This window comes from Vigna unguiculata, chromosome 4, assembly GCF_037176805.1.
Source record: "Vigna unguiculata cultivar grain cowpea cultivar isolate G323 ecotype 2 chromosome 4, ASM3717680v1, whole genome shotgun sequence".
NCBI classification, from domain to species: Eukaryota; Viridiplantae; Streptophyta; class Magnoliopsida; order Fabales; family Fabaceae; genus Vigna; species Vigna unguiculata.
In genome coordinates this window covers 890,279-915,259 of record NC_140795.1, presented here as the reverse complement: position 1 = coordinate 915,259, position 24,981 = coordinate 890,279, and the positions used below count along the sequence as shown (strand labels likewise).

At 32.8% G+C, this 24,981-nt stretch overlaps 4 protein-coding genes across 5 annotated transcripts; 2 read left to right on the top strand and 2 right to left on the bottom strand.

Moving 5' to 3' along the window:
- Positions 1-452: 452 nt before the first annotated feature.
- CB5LP (cytochrome B5-like protein) lies at positions 453-3,366 on the top strand. Of its 2 annotated transcripts, none has more exons than XM_028068105.2 (6): positions 453-539; positions 749-865; positions 973-1,013; positions 1,977-2,054; positions 2,325-2,416; positions 3,055-3,366. In XM_028068105.2, the coding sequence occupies exons 2-6, from the start codon at positions 784-786 to the stop codon at positions 3,119-3,121; spliced, it is 360 nt and encodes a 119-aa protein (XP_027923906.1). In that variant the 5' UTR covers positions 453-539; positions 749-783; the 3' UTR covers positions 3,122-3,366. The 2 variants fall into 2 exon arrangements, with proteins under 2 accessions (XP_027923906.1, XP_027923905.1); XM_028068104.1 differs by having other exon boundaries at positions 533-612.
- Positions 3,367-3,779: 413 nt separating this feature from the next.
- LOC114182552 (uncharacterized) lies at positions 3,780-7,900 on the bottom strand. The gene is made up of 14 exons (XM_028069442.2): positions 7,742-7,900; positions 7,509-7,564; positions 7,250-7,424; positions 7,017-7,118; positions 6,855-6,926; positions 6,440-6,556; positions 6,241-6,318; positions 5,962-6,024; positions 5,789-5,885; positions 5,629-5,707; positions 5,345-5,556; positions 4,912-5,057; positions 4,524-4,646; positions 3,780-4,172 (listed from the first exon to the last, which is right to left on the bottom strand). The coding sequence occupies exons 1-14, from the start codon at positions 7,826-7,828 to the stop codon at positions 4,014-4,016; spliced, it is 1,566 nt and encodes a 521-aa protein (XP_027925243.1). The 5' UTR covers positions 7,829-7,900; the 3' UTR covers positions 3,780-4,013.
- An 876-nt stretch (positions 7,901-8,776) lies between these two features.
- LOC114181065 (DNA (cytosine-5)-methyltransferase CMT3) lies at positions 8,777-14,427 on the bottom strand. The gene is made up of 21 exons (XM_028067395.2): positions 14,007-14,427; positions 13,735-13,769; positions 13,495-13,600; positions 13,286-13,393; positions 13,070-13,189; positions 12,866-12,962; positions 12,546-12,760; positions 12,388-12,453; positions 12,000-12,260; positions 11,847-11,905; positions 11,596-11,662; positions 11,170-11,499; positions 11,023-11,091; positions 10,852-10,938; positions 10,673-10,760; positions 9,970-10,085; positions 9,771-9,875; positions 9,583-9,626; positions 9,361-9,430; positions 9,180-9,283; positions 8,777-9,106 (listed from the first exon to the last, which is right to left on the bottom strand). The coding sequence occupies exons 1-21, from the start codon at positions 14,349-14,351 to the stop codon at positions 8,929-8,931; spliced, it is 2,670 nt and encodes an 889-aa protein (XP_027923196.1). The 5' UTR covers positions 14,352-14,427; the 3' UTR covers positions 8,777-8,928.
- Positions 14,428-21,576: 7,149 nt separating this feature from the next.
- Positions 21,577-22,590, top strand: LOC114181170 (mitochondrial import inner membrane translocase subunit TIM17-2-like). Its single transcript, XM_028067530.2, has one exon. The coding sequence runs from the start codon at positions 21,732-21,734 to the stop codon at positions 22,344-22,346; it is 615 nt and encodes a 204-aa protein (XP_027923331.1). The 5' UTR covers positions 21,577-21,731; the 3' UTR covers positions 22,347-22,590.
- Positions 22,591-24,981: the final 2,391 nt, after the last annotated feature.

The window sequence follows — 24,981 nt, the reverse complement described above, 5'->3', positions numbered from 1 at the left end:
GAATTAATTTTTGAGTTTACAGATTATATAAAAAATATATTTTTATATGATGTAATCTTAAAATTTAAGAAAAATGTATTTTCGATCCCGTAATCCGAAATATTTTTCATATTTCTAATTTATGCAATTCAAAATCATATTTTAGATTATTTTCAAACAAGATTTTAAATTGTATAATATAAAGTACTTTTTTAGGTCCAAAAACCAATTTTATGTTGTATAATATATAATACAATTGAATTTTACAATATGAAATACAACTTTAAGTTTTGAATTACAACATAAAAAAATTATTGATGATACAAAAAAAAAAAATTATTCTCAACTTATGAACAATTTGAATTTTCCCCACTTGAGGTGCAAGAAGAAGGAATGGAGGTACTAAAAGAAATAATGTCTGCATGAACCCAGATTACTTGAGGCCCTGTATAAGGCCCAACAAAGCAATTTCTCTCTCTTTCCTTTTTTTTTTCTTTTTTCTGTGAGCTGTGTGAGACTGTGTTACTTTATTGTCTTCACTCGCAGCTTGTTCATCATTGGTGAGTGCTGACATTAACATTTTTGCCTACGTTCTTGTTTCTGTTCCTGTTCAATGCTTTCAACTTCTCATTGGTGAATTCGGACTGTGCCATGATTCTGTTTTTTTTTCCCTCTCTCTTCTGCAAGTGCTTGTGACTATTTATGAACACGAAGAGTGCCCAGTATGTTTGCATTAACGCATGCCCTTTTCTTGTTTTCGCCTTTTCAGATTGGATTAAGAGTCAAAGTTTCCGACTTTGAATAATGGTATTGCTGGTTGCACTTGCATTGCTTCTGGGTCTCTTCCTTGCTGTTCTTCTTTTGAACCCACGACACCGCAAATCTGGTTCTGTTCATTATTATGCTGTGATCTATGTCTCGCTATGTGTTTTTGAAATTTTGTGTGCATGTGCTTACTGTGTGTATTTACGTTAATTCTTTGCATCTATTCAGGGCACAAGGGAAAAGCTCAAACCGTTTCAAACAAGGATAAGGTATTTTATTTATTGTAGCTCGGTACTTTTTCTAGCATTTTGTTGTGGATTCTGCTGCTTTTTCCATAGATGATAGATTAGGATAATTAATGAGCTTTGTTCAAGTTACATTTCGGATCTAGTTGAAATTAAGATAAATAAGTATTATAATGTCTTGGTTTCGGTTACTCAAGCACTGGGTGAGGTGGGTTTCTTATGATTTGGTGTCATTGGGTGTTTTGCTCATTGCTCATATCATACTCTGTATGAAGGAAGATTTGTGTTGATGATGACGAAAAGTGCTCGCAAAGTATTCGTTAAAAGTTACATTTATCTTTTCGACCAATAGAAATGTGGCCTGGCTTGTTGTGGGTCCTACAAAGGATTTCACCCAATTACAAGAGTGTGGAAAAGAGTTTCAATGAGAATGGTGTTACATTCCTCCTTGATGATATGACTTTATCTTTTTGGTGGAAGATGTCTTATTTGAGTTGAATACAATGTAAAAGCAAAGACATGACATTTTGGAGGCCTTTTAATCATAATGTGATTCTATGAGTAAAGATCAGAGTTTTCCCAGTTTTTGCTTCAGGATTGAAATTTTGAAATTCAGAGAGGCCCACAAAAGGGGAATTAACATTGGGGGTGCTATTCAGAACCTTTCTTATTGAGTCACCATCTATTCAGCTTAGACTTTCCCTGAAGAAAAATAGGACTCATTTAACATTTTCCTTACCATATTATAGGAGCATGTAGCTAGTTTGGTGAGATAGAAAAATGCTTACTTTGAGCTACATGTTAAACATTGGTCATGGTGAACTAATTTGATTGCACTGGAAGTAAATGTAGCTATTGTTGGGGCTCATACTAACTAGTAAACAAAATTGGGAGGGTTGATTCAAACATAAAACTGTGTTTTTTAGTTGCGTGATAGTTTTGTTATCTAATTGGTATCACGCACTGTATTCTGTATTCTGCTTGTAGGCATCAAAATCCTACAGTAAAACGGAGGTTTCATTGCATAACAAGAGAACAGATTGTTGGATAATCATCAAGAAAAAGGTATGAGCTTTTTATTGATGTTTCACTTTTGGCACCTTATGAATGTGCTACTCCTTTGGTTTAGAACCCAATACTATTTCCATATCAAATCTTATGAGTGTTAATGTGGTTTGAAGTTTGAACCTATAACCTCATACAAAGTATCCAAACCCGTCATCGCTAGCTCAATCATAATGGTTTAACTGAATTAGCTGGTGTTGTTATGATTTGCCATTTTTACCACTTGGACAGATTCATAGTTTGCATTTATTTGGTTTATTCACACTGTAGGTGTATGATGTTACCTCTTATGTGGAAGAACATCCAGGTGGTGATGCCATTCTAGCACATGCTGGAGATGATTCAACTGAAGGATTTTTTGGGTATGCGTTCATTCCTTTTCATGCATTGCGTGCGTATCTGTAATGAAGATATTTGCCTTAATTTATCTATATTTATTATTTGTTTTCTCACTTCACATTTCTTTTTTCTCATATTTGCCTATAGAACATTTCTTCCTTCCTTCTTGGCATGTACCTGGATCAATCATGTTGTATGAACATGTAGAGTTAGATTCATATTATGCATGTCATGAACTGACTGTCATAAAAGCTTAAGCCATTACTTAGGTGAAAGCGCATGAATTGCTTTAGATCTAATAATGTGTATTTCAATATTGAATACAATATAGCGTTTCCTGTTTATTTCATCACATTATCTTGTTAATCTTGGTAGTCTCTGTTGAAGGTTATCTGGTCAATACAAGAGACACTGGTTTTCACTTGTTAATAAATTAATAAACCATGCTAAATAAATATGATTACAGCTACAAACAAAACATCATAGTTGTAACTTTTATGTGTCAAATTCATCATCAACCCATTCCTCATCATGGAAAATAAGTACTTTACATGTTTTTATCTTTGACAGCTCTACCACCTGTTGATCATAAAAGGCTTCTGATATTTTTTTATCAGTTTGCTGCTACCAGTTGTAACTTTTTTTAACATTTGCTTTGCAGACCACAGCACGCAACTCGAGTCTTTGACATGATTGAAGACTTCTACATTGGAGATTTGGAACAATAGCCTAGTCAGTAGTTCTACAATTTTAATGTTCAAGAGATGTATGATTTGAGAATTTCAACATTTTACTCTTTCTTATCTCCCCAAATTTTCACTCCTTGTCTGATCATTCATCTTCATTAGACAGTAATTTAGTTTTGCTGTTGCAATGCATGATTTTGATATAATTGGGCATGAAATCATTTGTATTCTCCTGTCATTGTGAGCGCAGTAAGAGTAAAAACTGAGGCTTCCCCTTCTTTTCATCATTATTTTATCTTAGTTTCTTATCTCTAGCAATTTCCTTTTCCCTGATCTACATTGCTCATTGTTTATTGATATAAATAAATCTCATCATACAAAAATATTAAGCTAAATTAAAATTTTGGTACCTTTATTATGCATGATTTTGTTTTTCTTACTTTATTTTTCAGATTTTAGAAAATCTGCATTTATGGTTTAATCATTAATTTCAGCAGCCAAACTTGAATTTTAAGAATGTCTGGCCCGTGATTTGGATCTGCCCAAATCTTAAAACGGAACATTGTTCAAGGGAAAAGTTACAAAATAATGTACTGCGTGTGTTTGTGAAATGGAATTATAAAGATCGAATGTGAATGCCATATTGTATGTGTTTAGAAATTCTTGGTTGTTCATAAACTGCCCGAGTGAATTTTTACAATGGAGCTGAAAATTACATGGGATTGAATGTATCGTTAAAAATACATGTTTATGGAACAAGGGTTTTGCCTCACAAAAAGAATCGATCAATCAAATATGAATCACTTGGCAATATTAATTGATATGCCAACACCCTTGCTTCAAAAATAGGAGCCATTGTGCCTCAAAATTTGGGGGCAGAGACACAAGACAAAAAAGACAGAAATTGTGTATGCTGAATGAAGCCATTTCTTGATTACTCAGATCTCTTTGATTGACGCCATTGGAACAAGCATTTGGATAAAGAAGTGAGGAATGAGCCTCTTGTAGGCATGCCTTTCCTTCCATACAAATGTTTTCCTCCTAAGTCTGTGAAAACTGGTGCCACATCTTGCCTTTTTGGTATTCTCTCTATCTGAAGAATATGCAGTAAACAAAATTTGGTTAACAAAAAGGAATGCATGGTTCCAACTTTCCCTTCATAATTGATACCATAAAAACATTAAGAATACACTCTTCTGAACACAGTTTATTATCATTAGAAATTTATTGAAGTTCACAAGTTTTACTTCTCATTTAATTAGTTTCATTTATGATTTACTAGTTTGTTATAAAATTTAACAAATAATGAAGAATGTGTTAGTATGTTATGAATGGTTTTCTAGTATAGTAGCATTTGGAATGGAAAGGTCAGGGTAATAATGACAGCATTTTGTGTCAACTTGTAAAGTCAAGCAAAAGTAGAATAAAACCCTGGCCAATTTACCTTGTTGATTTTTCCATCTTTCAAATAGTAGATAATGCCAGACCAATTGATAGATTGGGAAAAATGAGAACGAATTGCAGATAGAGGGTATAGACAGTTATCCACCAGCATTGCAATGAATACCTGCTCAAGAGATATGTTAATTAAATCATACTTTCCCAACTATTATTTCACATTCCGTGGCATCATATTAATTTAATATTCACATATTATAGTGTTCTTTACAACAAGTTCATGCAACCCTTTATTTCATTGCAATGCCTTGTTGAAACGAGTAACATGTCCGAGATAACATCATTAATCCATCAATGTATAAAGCAAACTTGGTGAAACTTTTTTTTTTTTGTGTGTGTGCTTTTGTTTGAGAACCTGAAGAAGAAGTACTTACTTTACACCAATTATAAGAAGCCAAAGAAAGTGGAGGTGCCTCTGGGGACAATATGTTGCAAAGTAGAACTTCTATCCTTGTCAAGTTCCACATTGAGAAAAGCGAAACAAAAGTGCATGTGACTAGGAGCCACACCATGTTTAACCCTGAGGAAAGACAGACCTTAAAAGCTTAAGTTCATCTGAAAAATCAGTTTTCTTTCTCTCACAGAATAGAGGATAAGAAAATGATGGCATAAATAATAACTTAAATCAAGCACCAATATATTATGCAAGTGCATGCTACTTCTCCACTAAAATATTGAGACCAATCACAAGAGTTTCCACCTATCACTTCAAATATTTGGAGAAGTTTCCTTGTTCTGTTTCAGCATCCTGCCCTTTTTCTGCACGTGATACAACACTAATAACAAAGGAAAAAGTAGTGTTCTCACCGATTGAAGAGTAGCTTAATTCTTCAATTGAGTTTCCCCTGGCGTTAAACCTTAGTGCTGCTGCAACATGAATCACTGCCATGCAGTATGGTGCTACAAATGACCATGACAAATAACAGTGAACAGCAAACAATGCACGGTTCATTATTTGGTTGACTCTGGTAACATATGACTCCAGAACAAATGTTTGTTTCCTCAAATAATTCCAGTACCTGCAAAAGTTTGAATGATTAAGGGAGAATATGAGCTGAAACTTTACTTTCAGGACAGAAATAATCACAAACCTTCCAAAATTAAGATCACTTGCAAGGGGATGAGGAAAGACAGCAACCGGTGGAGAACTGATTAGCTTCTTGTGAGCCCCTGAAGAGGACAAAATCATTGCAATTTGAGTGACCATGAAAAAACATTGATTATGACAAAGTGTTAGTCTCAAAGATATACCGGCTATGGCAGCTAGAGTCATGTCATCAGAATATCCACCGTCTCTAAGTCCTGACACTACACCACAGTTATCTTTCCTAAAGTCTTCAGAATGCATCTGGAGGAAAGCTAAACAGTGAGAATGTAAGAATTTCTATGAACTAATGAAAATAAAGGTAGAAGAAGCCACTTGCCATCATGCACCCTCCCCACAAAAAGAATGTTTGTCCACCAGTGGCAAAGCCCATTGAACAAGGCTGTAGAACAAAACAAAAATGGGAACGAGTTGAGTAAGCAAAATAGAACATTTATGTGTTGTGTTCGTGACAGCATTAGTAGAAGTCAAATGATCTGTTGCTAAAATCATAACATGTTTCAAATTAACAATTGTAACAGCTAACTCCAAACAAACCGATGAGGTAATGCTGCAGATATTAGGATATATATATATAAATCCAAAGCAAGTTGTGTACCATATGGTATTCATAGATGCAGTAACTCCCTAGACTTCCAGATGGTAAATCAAGAGGGTATCCGGTTTGAATGAATATCTGTTAAGCATCATAAATTGAAAGAGTGTAGCCAAATAGTTGTAAGCAAGTGTTAACTGAAAGTGTTTGAATTAAATGTGTGAGAAAAGAACCACTAGAAGAAAAGTGTTTGAAGTTGTACATCAGGGTTCTTTTGCATTTCACGAACGAGTGCTCCAATTGATCCAGGATGTAGCCTAACATCATCATCTAAAAACAGCACATACTTGCTGCCTCTGTGCATTGCCTCTACTCCAACCTGTCATAATAGTGAAGTTGGTAAAATGCATAGCAAACTACCAAATTAACAAGAATGAAATTTCTCTGACATTCCATATCAGTAAGTAAATGTAGGTCCTTAGATGTATTTTCTATGCAAGGTTTATATGGATAATATGGTTTTTCAACAACTACACAATCAAACAGCTAAAGATGCATCAGCATGATCATGTATTGAATAACAGCAAAATTTAAGGATGGAAAGAAGTTTCAAAATATACCATGGTCTACTATACATTTGAAAATTACTGGGACAAAGTATAAGAAGAACTCATTACCAACTGATTGTGAATTTTTTGACTACAAGTTGATGACAAACCAGCTACTATAATCCTAGCATCAACAGAACCCTGCAGGCATTAAGCAGTGAGTAAGATGCAGAAAATAACAAAGGCATCAAAAAATTAGAATCAAGTCTTAAAAAGAGTTTTCACGTGTACCCCTAAATCTGCTAATAGTTTTGATACAGCATTGTATGCAGGATCCTCTACACTTTCAACCACCAAAAGAAATTCTAGAGGGCCACCGTAAAGAGATGTTAACTGTAAAACAACATAATTAATCATAACAACGAAACAGTTCCTTTTAAAATGAGAAGCTGGGCAGGGAAAAATGTTCATCATGGAAAAATACTTCATTGGGTCAAGAAGTTGCAGTGGTATGTGTCCTATACCTGAGTCTTCCAGTTATGTAGATTGTGTTCTCCAAATCCTTTAAGGGGCATAATTACTGTTACTCTAGGAAGATCAATCTGATTGGAATGTTCAAGTTCATTAATATCATGACAGAGGAATGCAAAGCTATTGCCATTCCGCATATTCTTCTTTATTCTATTTATTTCTCTGTTCCTGCAAGACAAAAATCACCTCCTCTAAATTTCTTTTGTACACAATGATAATTGAGTTTCCTAATCCTGTTTTACATCTGAGTACCTGACAAATGAAGCACAGGCCCACCCTAAAGCTAGGAGTAAGCAAATTAAACATCCCTACATGATGAAAACTCAAATCAGGTTAGTGTGACAAAGTGCATGGTCTATTTTTTCTTAAGAAACAACAAGTGTGATACAATTTGAAGGAAAAATATGTGAATTAATGGACTAAATGAGTTTCAATTTTCATTTCAAGATCTTCCTAGAACAAACAAGATTGAAGCAAATGAGAACCTGCGCCTGAATGAAAATGGCCAGAGGAGATGAGAAATCTGTGCTGACACGGAAGAGGAAGAAATCGAGAGAGTCTAAGGAAACCATTGTGATTTTTTTTTTTTGGTTTTCTGAATTTTTGTTCCTTGAGGACTCTCCGATTCCTACAACACAAAACACAGGCCGGGGTGTTTTATTTAATGGAATGAGCCTAAGCTATTTCTGTCTCTGCATCATCATTTGCACCACACAACAAAATTAAACACAACACTATTTTATTTCTCTCTCTCTCTTTCTGCTATTTTAAGACCCTATCTCATGGGAAAGGGAGAAGTTACCATTGGATTAGTGATTATTAATAGTCTTGGGTATTAGATGTTTCACAATCCTTTTTCAAATTAGTTTCCTTTTCCTACCCAAACTATTCACTAATTAACATGTCATACTATGTCCCTTCTTTTATTAATTGTTTTGCATGCATGCATGCAGGAACATCATTGTTTAACATTGAGAACTGTTAAATATTTCTATCCCTTGAAATAGAAATTTCAAAGCTATGTTTAATTATATTATTTAAATTTACTAATGTTGTATTATAAAATTATATTTATTCTATATATAGTCCTTCAATCATAAGTGAAAACATTTTTTTCAAATTCTTTTCTCTTTCTGGCTAAACTATTCACATCAATAAAACAAATTATAGAACTGTACTTTTCTGTTTTAAGTCCTATCATCGTATTAATAAAACAAATTTCGGATTTTTATTAAAGTAACAGTATGAAAACTATATATATTAAACTAAACTATTCTATTTATTGTAAATAAATTATATAATTAAGAATGATTATGTTTATACTATATGAAGTACTTAAAACTAACTTTCGAATAATTATCTAACCTTGTCATCTACATATTCACCAGTTGATATATTATACTCTACACAATAAATGTGACTATTATATATATTCTCTTCAACTTGTATCATTCTTTATTCATTTACTTAAAATAAGATGAAAATAGACAAATATCATATAATATACACATCTCAAAACATAGAAACTAAATAAATATTACTTCATTACTCAAATGTTTCCCAAGGAAAAATAATGGAGAATTTTTCAACAATAAAATCACTACAACAATGTTTCCGGCACACTACAACAATATTTCTTGAAGATACAGAAGAAAGTAGTTCTCTAGGCTAGTCATAGAACTTGTTCATCATCTTCAGAAGAAACTCGTTCTCTAAGCATAGAAAATTTATCAGGTAAAGTATATAATGGTCCATCACTTGTAGAAGTAGAACCTTGGAATGCAAGTCCTAAGGTGTATCCTAGAGCACGAGCCACTGGAACAGCCACTGCATTCCCAACTTGAATGTACCTATTAACCAAAATATCAAATTATTAAAACAACCTCTAAAAAAAACACACATATCAAACAAATAATGCATTACCTCGCTTTGACTGGTCCACACAACTTGTAAAAATCTGGAAAACCTTGGAGTCGTGCATTTTCACGAATAGTCAACACTCTATCTTGTTCTGGGTGTAAAATTGCCTAAAGAACACAACTTTTATATTCAACAACAGACTATGTAAACAACCATTCTGAATTGCAAATAGATGATAACATACCTGATTGTGAGGCTCTGCTCGTGTCACAACAGTTGGAACTGTTTCATCCCACCATAACCGAGCAAAAGGTCTGAAAAAATCATAGGGCATTATAGTTAATGATTCAAAACTTAATACGAAAACATAAGAAACCTTTCCACGTCAATTTTGTATTGGAATAGCGTGGAATAGAAAAGCAGGATCATAAGGGCTTAAAATCCAAATTGATAAAAAATTACTTACTTTGACGAAGTTCCGTTCACAAAAGACATGGCATAATCGGGAACCTGTAAAGCAATGTTTATAAAGAATTAATTAGGTACTTGATCATTTAAAGGATAACTTTTATTTGACAAATAAAAAAATAAGTACAATGGCTTGTAGAATAAAACATATAATTATTAGAATGGACTCTCGAAAGTCATGTTTACCAATGGTTTTCCGGAATCCAAATAAACACGTTCCACATCAGGATCCCACTCAACCTTGTTATCCGTTCCTACAAGAACACCTGGTAAATCCCTAAAACATGCACCCTGATAACAACAAAAAATACTATTATAGAACTAAACTTAAAAATAAGACTATATAAATAATAATAGATAAATTACAAATGACCATGAACAATACCTTCTTTTGAGGAATCCTACACACTCGCTGATAATCATCCGCATTCAATTCTAAGGGACGATGATCATAAAGCAAATTCTTCGATGATTTTGGTTTGCTTTGAATCCTTAACATTTCTGCATCACACTTAACGCAATCATTCATTGGAAAGTTTATCACATAATCATAAAATATAGTGTCAGAAATATCATAGGTACCTAGTATCAAGCTTATCATAACCATCTAGTCTGTTAACAACTTAGTTACATAGAAAATAATTTGAGAAGCAATAACAACATTTAAAGATATTAACTAATTTTCAAAGAAATTGTTAAGAAATTAAATTTAAGTATAACTCAAACTTTACAAAATTGACTTGTAAAATAAAATTTACACCCACATATATATTGTAAATTAATTTTATCTTTAATTAATGAGACTTACAACACATTTCATCACGCTAAAGCATATTTCACTAAGATGGGCTTTAATTCACACCTCTAATATCATGTTAAAAAATGAATATAAATCTAATTCAACCCCACAAAACTAACTTATAAGATATTACATCTACTTATATATTATGAATTGATATTATCTTTAATCAATGTAAAGCTTCCAACAAAAATTTAAAGTTCTAACGAGGAAAACTCCCCAGGCAGACTTTAATTGAAGTATCATACATACTTTATAGATCATATGCATAAACAAAATAATGTATTACCACTTTTGGTTGATCTAATGAATCGTTGGAACTCTGTTTCAGCAGGTTTGCAATATTTCATTTCATCACGATGTTCATTATTTTGAACCTGAACATTAAAAAAATTTACTACAATAAACTAACACAATAAGAATAGATAAGGGCTTGGGAAAAACCGAAAAAATGACTTTAAAGTATACCGGAGGAAGGTCAGAAATGGCATCTTTTAATAGTAGCTTTTTCTGTAGTTGAACGGTATGTCCTTCGTCGTAGGCTACTGTGTTGGTCTGCAAGCAAGACAGTATCACAAACTTTAATGAATGAGTAGGCAAGTTCAACTAATAGCCTTTAACCAACAATCTATTGCATACCTCAAATTCTACGGGAATAACACCCCTCACAATAACATCATGAGTTGGGAGTGGAAATTGAGGCAATTTCTGCATCACATATATAAATTTATCACAGGCCATTCACCAATACTAAAATTTATTGATAAATAACTAACTATTAATGACCTGAGAAGGTGCAGCCCCCCATAAGAACATGCGCAAACGAAACTGAGGAAGTCCATAAGAGCCTGCAGCCATAATTCCCAGACGCGCTTGATAATTCATTGAAATGAGACGACCCAAAGCATATCTCCCAAGAAAGCCATCCGCAAATTTAACGATATCAACCACATTTTCCATTAATGTAAATTTGGGCTTAAGGTATTGAACAAAATCCATAAAAACAACCATTTGTTTGTTCTTCTCATCATCTAAAGGATTCTCTTTGTTTCTGAACCGGTTGAAACCACTGATACCTTGACAAGGGGGTCCACCACAAATCACATCAACATTTCCCTATTCAACCACAGCACCAATAACATAATTACACCAAACTCAAATACAGCTCTTAAAGAAATAAAGAAATAATACACAAACTGAACTACAACTTACTGGCAAAGGCAATCTATTTGACCTAAAGCCTTGAGTGACAAATTCATTAATTTTGTTCTTACAATGCCTGTTGAAAATATAATATTTAAATTAGTAAATAACCATTGCATATAAGTAATAATGAACACGGTATAGTAGCAAAAGCATTATTAAGAATTATAAATTACTATCATTGACGAAAAAGTAATAAAACAAATTTAAATAGATAGCATTTATCAATACGAACAAGTTTGTAAAATACTTCAACATACTTTAAACCTTCAATTGGTTCCCAAGAATCGGCATCAGACCCATAACCCTTCCAATGAACCTACAAACCAAAATCAATGTAAACAAGCTAAGCAGACACATAAAAGAAGTTACAATTCCAACCTGAGAAGAAAAACTAGTGGCAAAAAGACTACCTTAAAGTACAACCCTTGATCTTTTTTATTATTTGGATCACCATAACAGACAGCAAGGATTTCAGAAACTTCAAATATTTCACCATGTTCACCATCACTTCCATCTTCATCAGTCTCTTCGGCATCATCTTCTTCCACCTCACTAAAAAGATTCACATATTTCTCATGTGACACCTTATTTTCAACTAGATCAAAATAACTACATAATTTTTGCCACTCCTTCAATAATGAAAGAAAACATTCTGCTGATTCATTTCTGACCTGATTTTAGTAAACAGTCAAGATAATCAGTCCAAAATAATAATAAGGAACCCATTCAATCATACAATTTGAAAATAACTCGCGCGTGTGGCTTTTAGCATAGTAAAAACAAGAAAATTAAAATTACCTCAGTCTCAGGGTGATTTAATTTAAGAGACTCACAAGCATGTTTGTTCATGTCTACAGCCCATTTCTGTTGGGACAAAAAGAAGACAATATCAACAACGACACAGCCAAAACAAAAATTCAAAGAATTGTATTAGTAAAAACAAATAAAGAACTCACTGTAACGAGATTCACGCCAGATAAATGTCCACCCAGACACAACCCAGTTGACATTGCTCCACAACCAGAATATAAATCTAGTAGTCTCACCTCCATATCTCTACTCTCATGAGGGAGGGAGGCATCCTTAGATTGGGAGTCTACCTCACACTTTTCAACCCCATTAGTATCGCTGGATATTATAGAACAACTCTCGCTACTAGTTTCATCATTTTCTTTAAATAATAAAAAAAAAAAACATATCAAAAGTGAGATGTCACTCAAAAAATTACTGATATAAATAATTTAATAATTAATTATACAAATAAATAAAATGAAACCTGATGGTAAGTTAATAAAAGTGGAGTATGGCAAAAGATATTGTGTATCACAATAATAATCACAAGAAATGGTTTCCTTCTTCAAATTGAAATCCATCTGCAATTGAATTAAATTATTAAAAAAACAAATAACTAATACTATTAATGATTACAATAAAAAAAAAAAAGTGATGAAAAAAATATAGAATCAACCAGCACACGTACATTTAATGGTAATCTAACAATGTTAAGTTTTTCAACTAGACAATCCAACGGGTTGTCATCCTGAACTTCAGAAAAGAAAACTCGCTTTGGTTCAATAAGATATGCCAGTTTTTTAATGACCTGAAAAGTAAAAAGGTATTAAAAGAAATTCATCAGCTAATAATTACAAACAAGTATCACATCAGATCTTAAAACATAAAACAAACTATAACTCACAGTGTCTTTAGCCCGATAATACCATTGTGCGGTGAAGTACATTGATCCATCAATAGCTTCAAATAACTCAACAATTTTACAAATGTAACTGTCTTCCCCTTCATCCGCCTAAATATAAAATAAAAAAGTTTGCAATCGCAACTTAACAATTGTCCAAGAATATATTTAATGGAGAAAAAAACTATAATTCTAAAATCAGTCTGTCTCACTTTAACATGGGCATCATCATAAAGTTTGTATGTTGTAGATCCATCAACCTCAGCACAAGTGTAGTGATGTCGAGCTTGAAGAATCTCCTCATCTTCGTCCTGTTTCCTGTGCGTACAAAATAAAAGCAAAAAGAAGGTTTCAATAGATTTTGAACAAAACCGCAAAGTGGTTTCAATAAAGAGGGAAGCGACTCGTCATAATCAATTAGGCAGTCTCTTAAGTTCAAACATTTAATATACCTGCTTGATCTCGACCCAGTAGACTGTTTCTTTTCCTATCAAAAAAAATTAAGAATATGATTAGGAAACTTCGGAAGTTGTAATAAATGATTCATTATATATACTAAATTTATCCAAGACATACATGCATGAACAAATTGCATAAAACCATATGACAACATTTAAGAAATGAATTTGCATGTATAAGATTGAATCAGAATTCAACACCACAATTCAACAGACTCAGATATTGAAGCGCTAACATTATGTTTTTTTTTTCTTTTTCTTCTTACCTTCTCCTGGTACCGTTTCGGCCAGCGCCTTCTGGCTTCATCAACAGGAACAGGCTCTCCGATGAATCTTGCACTGCACTCTTCCACATCAGGTGTTGCTGGTGTCACATCCATGAAGGTTGATGTCTCTTCTTTGACAGCAGATGAAGGCGCGTCAACAGCTTCAGCCTTAGTTTCACCAGAACCACCACCGGAAGTGACATTCCGAGTAACACGACGCTTGACGGAGGAGACTGGGGAAGGAGAACTGAGAGTGACGGTGGCAGCGGAGGAACGAGTAACACGCTTGACGGAGGAGATTGGAGAAGGAGAAGAGGAAGACCTTGTTTTGCGCTTGGTGGACATGGCTGAAGCGGCGGCGCTGAATTGTGGCAGAAAAAAAAAAACACAGAATAGGGATAGATGTTTGTTAAGTTGTGATTTATTCAGAAATGTGGGACAGTATTAATAAGACTGAAGAATTGGGCGGTGAAATTTTGAAAAGTGAAAATAATGAGCGGGAAGATGAAAATGAGTGTGATGGAATGGCCTCATGCGCATGCCATGCGCAGGTTTGGAAAGAAATTTTTTGACGAATCGACTTGTTCTGTGAGTCTATTGGGTGAAATTGCGGTTAAGCCTCGGTATCCGAACTCAATTCATTAATTCATTAATGATTTTATGTTTTAATTATTTGGTTATATTTGTTTCTGTTTAAAAATATTAAATTAATCCTTTAATAATTTTTTAAAATTTTAATTTAGTCTCGATTTTAAAAATTGATATGATATTTCTTTTTTAAATTTTTTCAAACGGATCTATAATCTTTTATTAAAATTAACATTATCATTATGTTAATTATATGAATAAAACAAATTATCATTCTTAACGATTTCAATTTTAATAAAAATCATTTATTTATTTTAAAAAATTTAACAAAAATGACCTAATTTAATCAATATTTTAAAAATCAAGATTAAATTAAAAATGAAAAAAAAAAACTAATTTGACAATTTTGAAATTATAGTTTCTATTGAAAAAAATCACGATAAAAATCCTGAAACTAATCACCATACAATGATGAACATAGCATCTGTATCTATATTTAAAACAATGATAACATAATTATAAAGTACACAAATTATTTTACTATTTTATCATTAAAAGGATTTTTAAATTACAATACAAAATTCATATAATAAATAATAATAAATAAATAAATAAAGTACAGTAAAAAAAACAAAACAAAAAAAACAGAAGCTACCTAATAGTGAAAAGAGTCTTTCATGAAAACATTAAAAAATAAATGTTCACATTTGTGCATAAAATTACATTTTTTTGATTGCAACATAATTTCAATACAAAGACATACAAGTAAGGGATGGACTCTTCTTGCTCTATTTGGTTTCAGTGACAGAAACCCAACATGCGGAAATCTATAAAGAAAGTTAAAATTTTAATATAGAGAAACACATTACTGTTGAAAACTTTATTTCAGAAGAAAGAAATTAAACATAATAAAATATATTGTATATACCCATGCAAAAAATATATTAGATCGATTCTAAAACACTAAAACGTGTATTAAATTGGTTCATGAATCAATTTAATATGAGACGTAGTATATTTGTAACTTATTAAATTGATTACATGCAACCGACCTAATGTATTAATAGTAGATATTTTCTTATATGTGACCTAATGCAACCCAACATTTTCTAATGCACTAGAACGTGAATGTATCGCGATCAATTAGTTTAGATCGGCTGTGGTCTATTCAATCTAACAGATTGCGCACCTTTTAAAAAAGAAACAACAAGTATTAGATCGGTTATGGCCTTAACCGATCTAATATATTAGATCGGTTAAGGCCATAACCGATCTAATACTTGCTTTTTTTTTTAAGTGCGTTTTATAATTGCAACTAACCAAAACTTGTTGCATTCAAAACCAAAACAATACACACAGTGCATATCCAGCAATTTATAGAGTACATAATTAAACAACAATTCAAATCCAACAATGGATTTGACCAAAATATTTTCTAAGTGAAAGAAAACTAATACAACAAAGGAAAATATTTACATATAAACATTTTTATGCTGCGAGAAGTATTTGGCCCATTCAGTCCTTATTAATTTTCTCAGATCCTAATGGTTCAACATTGTTAAAAAACTGTAGTTCAAAGCAATGAATGCAAATTAGTTAAGTATTTGATAAAAACATGTTTCGAAGAGGAGTCTTTTGATTCATTACCTTATCCCAAAAATCTTTCAAAGCAGCACGAGCTATGGTTCACATCCAGTACATGACATAGTATCCACACTCAAAACTTCTTTTCTGCTTATTACACTAAGAAGATCAAATTTATAGTAATTAATATATGACAAAAAGTACAAATCATACAATATAAAGGATGGAAACTTGTACCTTTGGAGAAATCACTTTGAAATTTTGTGATAATGAAGTTGATTTACCACTCAACACATTGTACACATTTAGAGCAAAAGTTAAGTCACTAGTCAGTTACAACATATTTCATGACATAAATAACACATTATAAAGTTACTACGACATACCTTTGTAGTATATCATGGTTGAGGGGATGTGGTTGTGCAATGAGCATAACCAAACTACAGTATTCTTCATTGGACAAATAATCACCAATTGCCAGTGAGACCTAAACAAGAAATATAATTAGTGATTTGAATTAATAATTAATTAATAGCTAAAGTGACTAAGATGAACTTATGCATGAATATAAGGTGCCATGTAAATTCTTTTCTTTGTTTTCTCCATCTAATTTTTAATGTATGTTTGACATTCCATATGTTTATTTCCAGACTTTTGTATATCTTGAGGCTCAAGGAAACCATAGACATCCACATTCCCTGTTTTGGAAACATATTCGTTTACATACCTACATTCAAACCATTGAGTTTAAAGACAATTATTGATTTCACAATATAACATAAAATGTACTCACGATATCCATAGTTGAATAATTGTAATGTTCAGCATCTGATGCCCCTTGGATGATTTCGTACACATCGTTCATATGGACATATAGTGGTATATCACTATTGTCAACACCGAAGACTATTTTATCCCAAGAAATGGCAAATGGTTTTTGAAAAAGATCTCCGACTATGCCAGCCAACTCATGAATTGGACTAAAATTTAGCTTGGGTTGAGGCTGCGAATGGGCCTCAAGGCTAAAAGCACATGCAACTGAGCATTTTTGTCTGCTATGAACCTACAAAATATAATAACAAAGTCAAATACGAAGTTTGTGTTAAATTATGAAGTATATCATTGTAAAGAAGAAAAATATACCTACTTCTTTTTCAAAATAACCTTAACTAGCTATTTAGGCCATGAGATGAATGTTCCTAGTGCCTCTCCCACTATTTTGACCTCCTTTGTGGGCATTGGAACTGGAGTTGTGGCATCTCTAACATCTTCAACTACCACTCTAGCCAAATCATCCGACATTTGCACAGTAAGCATGGTTGATCCCCCTGGATATAATCTTCCAATGGCAACTAAACAAGGAGGGACCTCTCCAACATACAACTTACACTTGTTTGAGATATTCATCTTTATAACCTCTTTTTCATCGTCTTCTTGTACCAGGTTATGTTGTTAAGACATGGACTCCCATCGTTGATCAAATTCATGCCTTAATTCTTCAGCAACTTGTGCCTTTATCGTCTGAGTCAAGTGATCTATCATCTTAGGAGTGATAGGCCCTGTCTGTGTGGTGTTTTGCCGCTGATAACTTCCAAAGTATTATCTCACACCCACACCATAACCAGTAGTACGTACACGACCAGGGTGCTCTTCAGTACCTAGAGCATTGGTCAATATGTCTTAACGACCCTGAGGAACAAAACTTCCTTGTGTACTTTGCTCTACAAGAAAATCCTGTAAAAACAATATGTTACTCACAGCACAAAACATAATAAATTGTTAAGGCATAAAATGTTATTAACTTACAATTCTTTCAGTAGTAATTTTTTATTTCTTATATGTCATTTGCCCTCCTAGTTTAGTACGAGCCAACTTCTATTTCTTATGTCGGCTAAGAGGGGATGGAGGATTGAGCGGTCCTTCATTCGAACTTGTTGAATCCATTTATTGTTTTAGCTTTTCTTCCATTATTCTTTGCTCCAGCAAAAGATATCCTCCACGAGAAAGCCTTTGTGGTGTTTCATTTTTTCTTTGTATAGCTTGTGCTTTCTTTCGCTTTTCTTGTTGAAACAATAATGCATATAAATGGTTAATTTCATTACATATATATTTTTATAATAAAATACTATATAACAATAAAAATAATAAAATATACATCATTATTATTATAATATAAATAACAATCATCTAATTTTATCATTTAAAATATTTGTTTAGTTTATAAAATTTATCGAATCTCTACTTAACTTTCATAATCTTTCATTTCAAATTCATTCATTTATCATTATTTTTCTCTAATCCAAGCAAAACTCACTTCAATTTCTCTTTAAACCTACTAATGCCAAATACATCTTAAAAAGAAACATATACTCAGAAGACGAGATGTGATATTCTCAAACTAGATCTTTAACTTTGATAAAACTAGTTTTTTGAAGCTCCCATTCATTTTTAACCATAAGTAATGAGTCACAAGGATTGCACAGAGTAAAACCTTATACCCACTCTATTGAAGTATGGTAAATCCTTATTGAGGTAGGGTACTCCTTCGAGGTTGTTCAAGAACCCTAACCCTTCTTGGTTCACCAACATCTTCAGGTAACTTGTCCCTTTGTCTTGGCATGTCCTTTGATTCTCTACAATCCTCAGATAAGCTTTGTAAAGTTCCACACATAGATACTAGCGTCGTATGAAGAAGTTGATGCACATTGACCTGTCAAAGGTGTTCGAACAAACAATTCCAAGCTCTAAACCAAGGAGAAAACATTGTAACGTTTTCATGTTTCATATACGTAGTCCAATAATGTGAGCTAGTTTGAATAGAAAATAATGGAATGTCTTCTAACATCACAATACGACGTAAGACATACATTTTTGTACTAATTGAATAAAAAAACAATATCTTTTTTTACCAGTACCATATCCCAAAAGTACACATAAAGCAGACTTAGCTTATAATTTAGTATGCTCAACATGTGGTTTTAAAACAAAACAAGTACATCCAAAAACACACAAAGCAGAGTAATCAGGTGCATGACATACATTTTTTCAAAAGGATATGAATAATGTCTTTTTGAATAGGGATCTACATGAGGAAGTCCACATGATTCCACCACCAGGTGTCTCTCACAAATTTGGTGAAGTTTGCAAACTTCAAAAAGTTCTCTATGGTCTTAAACAAGCACCTCGTGCTTGGTTTCATAAATTTTCTAAACCAATGTATGACGTGTTTTGTTATCCTTATATGTTATATGTTGATGATATGAGTATTACTACTGATGATTTTGATGGAATTACATCTTTGAAAACTACATTGTCCCATCGTTTTGCTATGAAAGATTTGGGTTTACGGCGTTACTTTTTGGGTATTGAGGTTGTTTATTTTCCCAAAGGTTATCTATTGTCTCAATCCAAGTATATTGCTAACTTATTTGAGCGTGTTCGACTTACTAACAACAAGATTGTTGATACTCCTCTTGAGACAAGTGTACGATATTCCTCATTTGATATTGTTCCTTTGACTGATTATACTTTATATCAAACTATTGTTGGAAGTTTGGTTTACTATGACTCGTTGAGACATTACACATGTTATTCATGTTGTTAGTGAGTTTGTTTTAACTCCTACAATAGTTCATTGGGGTGTTATTCTTCATATTCTCAAGTATCTTTGGGTGGTGTATTTTTTTTTTTTTGTGATTCACTTAGATCATGGAAGAGTAAGAAACAAGATGTTACATCTTGATCATCCACAAAAGCTAAGTATTGTGCTATGACTTTGACTACTTGTGAGGTTATTTTGTTGCGTTTGTTACTTGCAAATTTAGGTGTTTTTTTTAAGATCCTACATATCTACATTGTGACAATAAAAGTGTTACTCACATTGCTTCCAACTTTCGTTTTTTATTTGACAAACTATCGATGCATTTAGTCGTAGCATTGTAAGTTTGACGGGAATGTTAGCACAGGCTCATGTTTTAAACCCATTTAGTTTTAGCTCTTAGGGTTAGCCTGCCCCGTAAAATAGTAATTAAAATAGTAAAATTATGAATAATGAAAGGTGTATATAATTAAAAATATGGATCGGGCTTGCCTACCCTGCGTTAAAAATGCAAGCTCAAAAGTCTGGTCCGTCCCGCATAAGTTATGGTATGCGAGCATGCGAACCAACCCATTTTTTTTTTTAATTTCTCATGATGAAGCCTTCAATATTCAAGAAATTGGGAAACTTAACAAATTCACAAAATTAAGCAAAGACTCTGAGAAGTTGAATGACAAATTGATAATTCAACATTTTCATTATATTCATATTCGTACTTTGACATAAACAATGTATTATTCAAATTTTAGTACATTCAAAAATACGTAACCTTTGTCTTTTTGACTCATTCAAGAGTTTGGAAGAATCATACAGAAGTCTAAAAGGAAAGTAATAAATATACACTAGTGCAAGATTTTTTTCTTTTTATGTGGGCCGCGAGCCAATCGCACGAGCTACACTTTATGTGAAAAAGGCTTTTGTGAACTAGCAAACTCAATATCGGCCCATCTCCGCATTTTTTTTTTTGCGGGCTTGCTGAATGACCCATCAGACCAAACCTTCATTGCTACCTCTAATAATTATATATAGTTATAAATAAAATAAATTTAGTTATTGACATAAAAAATAGTATAAATAATATTGTGTATTATGAGCAATTATTTAAATTTGAAAAAGTAGATACTAAAATGATAAAACTAAAGAAATAGATTTTTTATACCTTTATATAAAAACTATATATAAAGACGTTATGTTATATGACCAGGTCCACTAGGCGCAACATTCATAAGCCAAAATAGAGGAAGAACTTTTAATTATGATTTACTATATTTATTATTATATATATAAGATAAGATAATTTATTATGTTATTTTTTCTTTCAACAAAAGAAAATATATTATATGAAAGAACAATTACTCTTATACAAAAATCTATTATGTATATCATGCAAAACTCATGTTTCTTAATATGTGTTTAACAATTTCTGTTTTAATATGCTAAATATAAATACAGAAAGCAGATGTATGTATTTTCTAAACATTTATAAATTATTTCAATTTTAGAAATGGTAATTAAAACAGTAAAATTAGAAAAAAATAAAAGGTGTTTACACTTATAAATATATAATTATAATTAAAATAAATTTAATTATTGAAATAAAATATTATAAATAATTATTTAAATTAAAAAAAATTACTAAAAAAATATTTTCTGTATAACGTTTAACTATTTAAATTTAAAAAATAATTACAAGAATCATAAAACTAAAAAATAACTTCATCAAATATTATAAAATGCAAGACCAAAACTAAACAAAAAAAAAATGTATAAACTTAGGTGTCAAAATCGAAAGACCTGAAAGGAATAGAGTAAGGAAGAAGGAAGGTAGTAAATAAATTGCTTTTCTATTTCTTCTTACTCGACAGAGCAAACCCTAGGCAGAGAGAAATTTCTGCAACACGCACGCGCGTGCACCTCACATACCAAAGCAAACCCTAGATTGACAGAGAAACCCCATGGGAACACCAGAGACGTCTCGGGAACCGTGCCCCGATCGCATCCTCGACGACATCGGCGGCGCGTTTGGCATGGGGGCGGTGGGTGGCTCCGCCTTCCATTTTCTCAAGGGTCTATACAACTCTCCCAAGGGCGATCGCTTCGTCGGCGCCACCCAAGCCGTTCGCCTCAACGCCCCGCGCGTCGGCGGCAGCTTTGCCGTCTGGGGAGGCCTCTTCTCCGCCTTCGACTGCACCATGGTCTACGCGCGACAGAAGGAGGACCCCTGGAACTCCATCGTCGCCGGGGCCGCCACCGGAGGTTTCCTCTCCATGCGCCAGGGCTTCGCCGCCTCCGCTCGTTCCGCCGCCTTCGGTGGCGTCCTCCTCGCCCTCATAGAGGGCGCCGGTATCATGCTCAACAAATTCCTCAGCGCGCAGCAGCCTATGCCCATCATGATAGACGAGCCGCCGCCACCACCACCATCGACGCAGGAGGCAGCGGCGGCGCCGGGGTGGATCGGTGGGTGGTTCGGTGGAGGGAAGAAAGATGAGACTTCCACAGGTTCTGGAAGTGAAACAAAGATTCTTGAGAGTTTTGATGCACCCCCTGTGCCCAATTTTGAATATAAGTAATTATTTAGGTTTGGTCTTTAGGGACATATGATTCGAGTTATGAACTTACTATTGATTTTGTTATTGAACCTCACTTGATGATTGTCTATCATACAATGATTTTGTCACTGGTTTTCCTTCTTTTGTTCTTCTCAGAATAACGTCTAATGTAAGTGTAGTGGTAGGCTTTCATCATATATATCTATGTATTTTTTTTATCTTGGTTTGAATATTTGAAAATTTACGTGATAGAGTTATTAGTGTATGGATGCTGGTCTACTTTGAATATATCATTTAACCAAAAACTATGAACAGATTGAGTGAAAGTTATGAATACCTTCCCACAAATACTCAGAATGGAACGACACATCATTCTTCAATAATATTTGTATGTAGATTTTCTATGGTTTCTTTCATTACTGTGTCCATTATATGTTCTTGGATTTAGGTTTTTTTATCATGGCATGATTCTTGCTAGATTTTTATGTCATGCATGTATTGGTATTTGTTCACGCCTGAAGATACAATCACTGAGACTCTTAAAAGTTTGGTGTGAACTTGAGAGTTCAATGAAATTGTAAGAATGGTGGTTTATCTGAAAATTTTGAAGGTGTCTCCTTTAGCTAGCTGAAAACAGGAGTACCACGCAGATAGAGGGCGCAGTTTTGTGACATTTGTTTGGTTGGCGTAGGATGTTATCCTCTCTATATCTCCACACAGGTTATAAAATACTGTGAATGGATGGATCTTCAACATTTAGTACCAAATTATTTCAAATTGTTTCTTTTATAACTGTATCCACTACATTTTCCTGTTTTTTTATGTGGGTTTTGTCATGATTTGTCTGCTATTATATTTGGATTTCTTTTTCTACTTTGGGGATATTGCTATTTCTTCATGCTCTAGAACTCTCAATGGAGTGAACCCAAGAGTGAAATGAGCTCTAATGTGTGTCTGTTGATATTTAACAAGTGTGTTCTTTATTCTACATTTTTTGGGTTTGGTGCAAGTGGTTTGCTCCTTAGATAGATTCTGCATTGGTTGCATATTTTTCTGGTTACATTGGTCTCTTTGATTGCAGTGCCCATGGTGAATTCACAAGTGTTTGCTTGACACTCTGGTGTTTATGTGATATTGATTTGGTTCAAGGTGCACTGGTTGGATGGTGTTATGAAATTCAGTTGGTTTTATTGCTTTTTTGAGTAATAACACTCACTTTGAATCCTGCAAAGTTTCGCAATTCAATTTGGTTTTGAAATAAAATCACAGAGTTGTTTTCTAAGATTAAAATTGTACAACGATTTAGTCTTTCTCTTACTTTTTCTTATAGTTTTAGTGGTCTTTGTCAAAATAGGAGTAAGTGGATTTAGTTCTTGAAGAAACTATTACTAATCTACATATATATTTACCTTTAATCACTTATAAGATATAGGTAATCACAATTAATGTTATGTTTTGGCAACTTCATGAAATGATTAGCAACATATAATTTTTGTGTATAACTTATTTTTTGAAATTTTAATCATTCATGAAATTAAATTAATTATATTATGTGATTAACCATGAGTAAACGTGGAATGCAAAAAAATGTGTTTGGGATAGTAAGTGTACTCTTGAGTATAACACTTCAGCTTGGTTGGAAAAAATACACGCTTAACTGAATTTTAAACGTTCCTTTTGTAAACTATATAATTAAACTATCTTATTTTGAATTACATTTTAACACCATTCTTGAAAATATTAATATATGAATTGCATATATGCTAGCTTTTTGTTCAATGGAACAAGGAACGTGAAAAGGGTACAGTATTCCCAATCGCTTCTATCTTTTTGTTTTTTTTCAATTATGAATTTATTCTCTTAATAACTAGTTAATTTTATTTTCTCTATAATCCAAGTTACTTAAATACTAAAGAATCTTTGGAGAAAATAATTTTCTGCGATGAATCCAAACTCTAAATCTGATTTACTTGGTGCATTTCTTTCTGCGTGAATCATCTGTTAACAAAGAATTAAAGGGAAACACTTAAAATGTGATAGAATTAACTAGTTATTAACAGCGATCGCTTTTCTGACTGACATTATTATAATTATTTTAATTTTTCACTTTATTTTATATATATATTATGTTATCACATTAATAAAATCATATAAAGTTTTTATTATTTTATTATTTTCTTTATAATCTAAATAATCTTACTTTTCATTTTTTTTTCTTGCCGTTTTTACCAGTGTAATCCGTACTAAAAGATCCATAAATGTTGCAACTTTAAAGTGTATCTTTATAGTAGTCAAAATGCATTTTATAAAATAATCTTTATTGACATCGGTGGTTATAATGTGCACATTGAACATGGTCAAACTTCACTCTCAGTGGCAGAAGAACAATTCAAATATTTGAAAAATTACTCACTTCACTAATCATAAGCTACATAAATACTCAGTTAGGTTGAGTGCAACTATCTTATTCTTCTTATTCACAGAATAAAAGAACAAGTGGAAGAATGTTTCTGCTAATGCTTAGTCACAAATTTCTCTGCACAATAATTACACAACAAATCATAAGCTTTTCATAGATGAATGTTCAGTGTGTACATGGTTTCGACCTCAATCATTCGAAGAATGAACTTCGTCATTTTGTGAGTTATTATTGTGC

Bases quoted from the DNA above. Each gene is read 5' to 3' on its own strand.
- LOC114182552 (XM_028069442.2), bottom strand. From the start codon at position 7,828: ATGGTTTCCTTAGACTCTCTCGATTTCTTCCTCTTCCGTGTCAGCACA. The intron at 6,025-6,240 runs GTACACAACTTG...TTTGTTCTACAG, and splicing joins GCATCTATGAATACCATATG to CCTTGTTCAATGGGCTTTGC. The intron at 5,557-5,628 runs GTTTGTGATTAT...AAACTTTTGCAG, and splicing joins AGTGATCTTAATTTTGGAAG to GTACTGGAATTATTTGAGGA.
- CB5LP (XM_028068105.2), top strand. From the start codon at position 784: ATGGTATTGCTGGTTGCACTTGCATTGCTTCTGGGTCTCTTCCTTGCT. The intron at 2,055-2,324 runs GTATGAGCTTTT...TTCACACTGTAG, and splicing joins GGATAATCATCAAGAAAAAG to GTGTATGATGTTACCTCTTA. The intron at 2,417-3,054 runs GTATGCGTTCAT...TTTGCTTTGCAG, and splicing joins TCAACTGAAGGATTTTTTGG to ACCACAGCACGCAACTCGAG.
- LOC114181065 (XM_028067395.2), bottom strand. From the start codon at position 14,351: ATGTCCACCAAGCGCAAAACAAGGTCTTCCTCTTCTCCTTCTCCAATC. The intron at 12,761-12,865 runs GTTTCATTTTAT...TATTATTTAAAG, and splicing joins TTTTATTAACTTACCATCAG to AAAATGATGAAACTAGTAGC. The intron at 9,627-9,770 runs GTAAACATGACT...ATTGCTTTACAG, and splicing joins TGGATTCCGGAAAACCATTG to GTTCCCGATTATGCCATGTC.
- LOC114181170 (XM_028067530.2), top strand. From the start codon at position 21,732: ATGGGAACACCAGAGACGTCTCGGGAACCGTGCCCCGATCGCATCCTC.